Here is a 7,782-nt window from a genome sequence, read left to right as displayed (position 1 = left end):
CCATGTGCATACTATTAAAATTATTTGATGTTCTTATGTGCTCAATGTAAACTAATTTGAAGTATATGTTTGTGTTTTAGCACTTCCTTCAATTATAGGAGTTCGTTACTTTCTTATTAATATAGTTTAGTTTATCACTGATCGAATCCCATTAGTTACAATATGGTCCACGTTGAGAATTAGATTTATATATCGTTATATTTAATTGCAAATCCTCTTTTACATTGTACTAAATTTGATAATATTTAGGTCTTTAATTGTTGTATTAATGTTAAAGCCTAAGCTTTTGTAAATGTGTCGATTTATACATTTCGTTACATTCTATTTATGAAAAAACCGTATGCAAGATTTGATGCATGCATATAGATGATTTTCAAAAATAATTGTAAAAAAATGATCATAATCGATTTGTTGGAGAAAAGCTCAGAAATTCAAATGATTTAGATTATAAATTTCATACCATATTTGTGGAATAAATCTTAAAAAAACCAAAGTCTAAATTCATCCGATTATTACATAAAGTTTTAATTATTAGTTAATCACCTAAGACTATAGATATATATTTTTTATTTGATTATAGCTAGAGAAAGTTAAAAGCTATGTTAATTCAATTTGTCTTTTTCCCCTTGCATTAGTGGAAAGTCACTACCACTATATGATCATCTAAGATTTTCCCTCTTAAATAGACATCAATAGGACGTGTGTTCACCACACTTCAACTTCTTCATCTTCTTCATACATCTTCTTTAATTTTCATTCTAAGCCATATTTGCCTTCAAATTTATCTCACTATTTTTAATTCCAAGTCTTACCATGTCCACACTCAACCAAAGCAGCTCCCTCAATAGTTGCACCAAGTTTCCCATCCCTTCCCGTGACAACCATGTAGTAGATGAAATCCAATCCCAACCCTTTGACTACTCAAAACGCGCCCAATGGCTGCGTGCGGCCGTCCTTGGTGCCAACGATGGCCTTGTCTCTACGGCATCTCTCATGATGGGTGTTGGTGCCGTCAAGCACGACGTCAAGGCCATGATCCTCACTGGCTTTGCCGGTCTCATTGCCGGTGCTTGCAGCATGGCAATCGGTGAGTTTGTTTCGGTCTATTCTCAATTGGATATTGAAATGGCGCATATAAAAAGAAGCAGTGATCACAGAAAGGAGTTGGAGGAAGAGGAGAGAGAAAAATTACCGAACCCTCTTCAGGCGGCGACGGCTTCCGCCCTGGCCTTTTCTACGGGGGCAATAGTGCCACTATTGGCTGCGGCGTTCATAAGGGAGTATAGGGTTCGGCTCGGGGTGGTGGTAGTGGCAGTCACGGTGGCCTTAGTTGGGTTCGGCTGGTTGGGAGCGGCATTAGGGAAGGCGCCAACGGTTAGGTCGGTGGTTAGGGTCCTGATTGGAGGGTGGGCAGCTATGGCCGTGACTTTTGGATTGACTAAGTTGATTGGATCGAGTGGACTATGAGAGAACAATTTTTATTTTATACTATAAAAAAAAATATTTACTTTTAATTAATATCATTTTTGTCATTTGCAAAATCATTTTAAAACATTATCTTAATCTTTAAAAATTAATTTGGATGAAATATACGTCAATAACGTTATTAAAAAGATAAATTTTAATATTAAATTATTTTTAAATGATTGAACGATGGGTTTTAGAATAATTTTAAAAATGACAAATATGATTTTGACGAGTTTCTACTAACTTTCGTAATATGTAGTATTTATTAGCAGGTAAAAATATGTCACATCACAAAGTTAAGTAGAATTGTTCTTTGTAATCGGTGTGTAGGTAAGTATATTGTGGGGTGGACAGAGATCGAGTGGAATTTTGGTTTGATTTTATTTGCCTTAGTGGTTATTGTTGATTGGGGTAATATAATTGTTGTTTGATATTTGGTGGTGTATGTATATGCTTAAATAGTTGTATATATTGTAAAAGAGAAGGAGAAGGCGAACCTATATAGCCAAACTTAATTTCTATGGGATATTTTTATGTACTTACTAAATCTTCTCTCTTAATAAATGTCTTGGTGAAATAATTCAATGTGTTTAGTTTAAAATCTCTCTTCCTCGACTTGTAAGCATATAGCTTAATTAGTTCAAACAATGATATAGTCTTGTTTAAAAGTCAAAAGATTCAAAACTTTAATTTTCTTAAACTCATCAAAAGTCTGGCTATTGTATGTCAACAATATATAATCTTGTTAAACTTAAATCTATCTTTTAACTTTCTCATTTTCCAATCTTTATCAAGAATAAGAGATATGTTTATGGAACCATGTTAATATTTCGATTAGGAAGGAGAATAAACTTAAAAATTTAGTTGAATAAAAAGAAAATCATCTACATGTCACATTCACTCTAATACTTAAGTCAATCAATAAATGAAAAGAAAGAGTATAAAACTTAAACTCAAAAAGCATTCATGGCGTATTTAAAAGGTGTAATGCCCTAAGGATCAAGTTTCGGAATCAATCTTCAAGACCTTTTAGGAATTTTTGGACTCAACCACGCAAATAGTATATTTTGATCTTTGAGGATTTTTCAGGCTTGTTCCTCTTCACTTGGTTCTCATCTTGAACTTAGACTTGGTGTTGCTTAGTACTAGGGAAAGGGATGGGGTCTTGATATTTCAAATGTTGTGATACTATGGTTCATCAATGATTAAAGGGTTGAGTTCAATTTAGGAGTTTCGCAAAGGCTAAGAGAGTATGGCACAGAGGAGTGTCTGAGTAGTTTTAGGTAGGATTGGATTGGAACAAGAACCAGAACCTGATGTTGATATACACTATACAGTGCTAGCGATGAAACGCATCAATGGATAATCTCTTACTTCTCTATTTCTTTCTCTTATTCTATACAACATGAACAATATAATTAGAGTAGCAAATTTTCTTGAGTTCCATCTCTAGAATAATTAGATGAAAATCCTTTGGAATGTGAACGACTATTTGAATAAGTTGATCACCAGCACTAATGTTGGATGGATTTGGATTACATTAATGTTATTGAATAGTGATTTTCTATTATGATTTCATTTAATGTTAATTGCGATCGTAATAGAAAATTAATTAATTGAAGAAATGCTTTAAATTGGTTGCATGGTGCTTTGAATGATCTGGAACAAGATCTTTTATATTGGGCGTACTCAACTATTTATGATTTATTTACGATTATGACCTTGAGATTTAGAAAAATACAAAACTCTCAACTTTTGATCGGTCCCACTATTATGTATTCTATAACATTATATCTTTAATAAAATTGTTTTCCTTTTGTCTCTTTTGAACGTAGTTAACAGTACACTATTAGCAAACCATACATAAATTTTTATATCAATTTTTTTCTATTCTATGTTTTTTGTATCTTGTATATATGGATCTTGGTAACAGAATGTATGATCACCATTTCATTATTGTGAGATCCATGATCCAAATTGAGAGATAGGGTTTAGACTAATGATGGATTATGCATGAGAATAATAGGAAAACTATACAAGACTCGTCATGAAGAGTCTTAATGTGGTGTGCCTAATTACTTGATTTCTTGAAAGTAGAATTAAAGTTTTAAGTATTAGAAAGGGTTGAGTTCGAGAGAGGATACCTCAATTTTAGACTTATCGAGATCTATGTTGATGGTTTAATTGTTATGAAGAAAAAAATTTTAATTTCATATGTTTATTAAACTAAGTTAAAACCCTTGGACGTTTCTAGTTTAGAATATGATTGCCCATGTACCACTTATTTGTACAAGTCTTTCTCTAAAATTTCAAAGTGTCCTCCATAAGTCTCACATGGTGATTTCTACGAGACTTTTCATAATGTCTCCAAGAGTCATCTTTGAACCATTCTGTTGATTTCCTTAATTTTCCCAACGATTTTAATTGTCCCCATCGTATTTCTGTCTTTGATTGTTTCCAGCATGATTTAGCTTCTATAACAGGTTTTTAGGGTTGTGATCTGTCTAATTCAAACTTTTTCACAATAGCAATTAGTCTATCTAGTTGAGATGGAAGTGCACTTACCTCTCTTGTTAAGAATAACACATCAAGAGCCCGTGTCCTGAACTAATTCTGTGAATTCGCAGCCATTATGAAAATTAATTGCTTAGCCTCAACAAGAGTTTTGTTTTCACAAGAGCTCCTTCAACTCTGCTACATTTATGGTGCTCCAATCACTTGGGAGTTGGGATTAGTCTTTCGTAGAAGTATTGGATCATGAAATGATCTGAGATCTAATGATATGGGAAGAGCTAGCACATACGTGTTTGAAACACTCCTAGTACTTATACAATGTCTCCTAGCCTTTTAGGTTAAATCCATCAATTTCCTCTCATATACTTACACAACTCTTAAGGTGAGAAAAAATTTCCAAGAACTACTTTTTTAAATTTTTCCATGAAGAGACTGATTGATTCATGTCATGAAATATAATGCATCTTTCTGAGCAATTATTTATGAAATTTTTTACCTACGGGTTTCGTCACCCAAAATCATGCCAAATAATTTTTCAAATCTCGCACCAAACACTAGTTTTAGTGGCAAGTCCAGCTCGATCACAAGAAGCACACTGATTCTCTAAAAAACCAATTTTCAACCACATAACCGAGGGGTTGATTCAAAATTGTTGCAACAAAGTAAATTGCAAGAAACAAAAAGAAACTTGTAAAAATTCTATGTTAAAGAATCTAGCTTGGGTTGTGACAATTTCTCTCTTATCTAAAGAATTCATTCATTGAACTATCATTACTTAGCAATATGCAATCTTCACCTAACCAACATAATTGGAACTGCCTATTAAATTGTTTCAAAGATCTAATTGTTCTAACCCAATAGGATTAAGCATACAAATAGAAATTTCCCAAAAAGCATTAAGTTATAGAGATCTTTAGATGGAATGCTTAATTTCCATGCATCTAGTTGACATTCAATAGGTTCAATTCTAGGATGGTTGGAATTGATGTGCATCGATTTAGAATTACTAACTAATCTAACCTATTACTTCTAACCAAACTTTATTGAATTGTCACGAGTCAAAGGTTTGATGCAAAAGGAAAGTTATATATTTTCCATGCATTTAGACAATATAACAAGACTTCATTCTAGAACAAAATTAAACCAAATATCACATAAAACAAAGTTTACGTTCTCATGAATTCATGGGAAAAAAGGGAGAATCTAAGAACCCAAGTCAGAAAATGAGTACCTTAGTCTCCCATCCACATGTCGGATGATGAGTCGGAAACAAAAAGTGCATGAAAGAGTACATAAATAGCGAGAAAACAAGTCTAGAGCACCTCAAAATGCGATAGAGTTTGAGTTGTAGCAGAAAAGAAGTATATATATAGAAAACAATGGAGCACCACGACCCCCAATCTTACCTAGCAGCCTTCTAAGTTTCATCTTCGAAGCGTTGCAACACCTAAGGGGAGCGTTGTGATGCGAGGAACTTTCGAAAAATATCTCATTTTGTCTTATAGCACTGCCTATGGCCACGATGGTGCAAGGAAGACGCCAAATGGCTTCTTTTGGTTCATCCAATTGCTTCTATTTACCTCAGTTTGCCTTGGTTGATGTTATTCTACTTTGTAATGGCCCAAATTAGCTTTGAAATGACATAATCACCACATTCTACTTTTGAATTGCTAAATACCTATAAAATATCCAATCAAGAACGTAAAATCGCGAAATGAGCTTGAATTAAGCGAAAATAGATAGCACATTTCATACGCTATCATCTACCCCAACTTAAATCCTTTAATCGTTCCTAGCAAGGTAGAATGAAACACATAGTCACAAAAAGATAGCTTATTAGGTTGTGCCTGCTTTTCTCATGTCTTAACAGTCAACAAGAGTGAAACATGCAATCCATATTCCAATCAAAGTCTAAGTAATCAATTGATGTAAAATATTAGAATTTTTGCCTCAGATCTGTTCATGCATAAACGAGTCTCAAACCCTTCTACTTAAACTCAAATAAAACCTGGAATAGATTTAAAGAAACCTCAATTTAATTTGTTTTCCCCTACTTCTGCAAAAATAAAATTGAAATGCAACTCCCTAATGCAAAATGGGAATGACAAGTATCTAGGCAATCCAACTTCAAGTCATTTTTCCCATTTCGCTTTTTATTACTTTTTACATGGTTTTTTCTTTTCTTTTTCATATTTTTCTTTGCTTTTCTTATCCCGAAATCTTTCCCTTATTAAGTTTTGGAATTAATATTTTCGGCAAGATCCATTCAAAGCTCAAATCATGCTAGGCTAGATTTCCTTGGCACTAACATAAAGTTGGTTTATATATATATACTCGTTCAAAGCTCAATTCATGCTAGGTTGGTTTAGTCCTTGCATAATAAAAACTTTCTTAGAATTTGGCTCACTGAGGATGGGTGTCTGGCTTACAAAAATATGCATTCTCCCAAAATTTTCTAAACCCAAGAATGATAGAAAAAATTAGATCAAATAAAACAAAAATAACTAAAAGGAGGAACCTATACTAAGAAAGCAATAAAAAACTTTATTGCTTCCAGGCAGCGTAATTTTTTAAGGTTGTTATGCTCAATCGTACTCGGCTTCATCAACCATGATCTTCAGGAAGTGGATTGCTTATTAGATGCATTTAAATAATACGTATCATTAAAGTGTGTGCTATGTATGTTAATTAATAATTTATCACATTGGGTTATTTTATTATATATGGCCTATTACGTGATCTATTTAATTAAGGCCCAAGATTCATAATTGAGTATGAACTAAATGGGTAGAAGCCTATTCCTAGATTGATTAGGGTTTAATGGAAATCCTAATTAAACTAGTGTATAAAGAAACTTAGGGCTATGGTCCCCAATATACTAAAACAATAAGGACCTAGTCTTTCTTGTATCCCATCAAGAGAAAGATCTCACCAAGGGCATTCAAGGTTTTGGTTCAGGAAGACAATTGTCATTTTACAAGTATGATTAATTACTCGGAAATGGAATCTAGTATGCAACGTATTTTTCACAATGAAATCTGGTATGTGGCTTATTCTTGATAATTCGACATGAATAATATTGGGCTAATCTATTATATAGATTTAAATTATTTATTTTAACAAGTTGTATCAAAGCATGAATTTCATGCTAAATGGTTGGAATATGTTTGTTTTCTATTGGTTTCTTGACTCAAGATTTAATTAGTTAATCATATTGTGGTTTAAAGTTTAATTGATATTGATTTAAGATTTGATTAATCATATTGTGGTTTTAAGTATAATTGATCTAGATTCAAGATTTGATTTATCATGTTATAAATTCAAGTTTAATTGATCATGTTGTAGGTTCAAGATTTGATTAATCATGTTATGAATTCAAGTTTAATTGATCATGTTTTTTATTCAAGATTAATAGATTCTAGATTAATTAATCATCCTGTTGATTAAATGTTTTTGGGATATTTACATATTTATGTTGCATTAATTATATTCTAATGTACCCAATTACTGGGTGAATTTTGTTAAAGATTATTTGGTGTTCTTCCTCCATTATTTTTACAATAATAAAATTATTATTATTGTGTTTTATATTTTAAATTGAATTGGTCAAAATAACATGTTACCAAAGTAGTCTCTGTTGTCTAGATTAGTTTAATTCTAAAATATAGGATGCGCATATTCATTGATTTGTGTGAATAATTAACGGCCCAAAGAACGTACAAAATATGAGTGTGTGTGGTAATAAATAGTTGATAGTTATAAGGATTGCTCATGTGAGAAATAGCCGATTCAAATAAATGC

The 7,782-nt window shown here is 32.3% G+C and overlaps 1 protein-coding gene across 1 annotated transcript; it reads left to right on the top strand.

Annotated features, from left to right (window-relative positions):
• The first annotated feature begins 701 nt into the window (after positions 1-701).
• Positions 702-2,047, top strand: LOC103500088 (vacuolar iron transporter homolog 2-like). The gene has a single exon (XM_008463291.3). It carries the CDS (start codon positions 814-816, stop codon positions 1,465-1,467), a length of 654 nt encoding a protein of 217 aa, XP_008461513.1. The 5' UTR covers positions 702-813; the 3' UTR covers positions 1,468-2,047.
• The last annotated feature ends 5,735 nt before the right edge of the window (positions 2,048-7,782 follow it).

This window comes from Cucumis melo, chromosome 1 (genome assembly GCF_025177605.1).
Source record: "Cucumis melo cultivar AY chromosome 1, USDA_Cmelo_AY_1.0, whole genome shotgun sequence".
Lineage (NCBI taxonomy): Eukaryota > Viridiplantae > Streptophyta > Magnoliopsida > Cucurbitales > Cucurbitaceae > Cucumis > Cucumis melo.
The sequence above is the reverse complement of the archived record's forward strand: the minus strand, read 5'-3'. Positions and strand labels throughout refer to the sequence as shown.

Excerpts from the sequence above, each read along its gene's own strand:
- LOC103500088 (XM_008463291.3), top strand. The coding sequence starts at position 814 with ATGTCCACACTCAACCAAAGCAGCTCCCTCAATAGTTGCACCAAGTTT.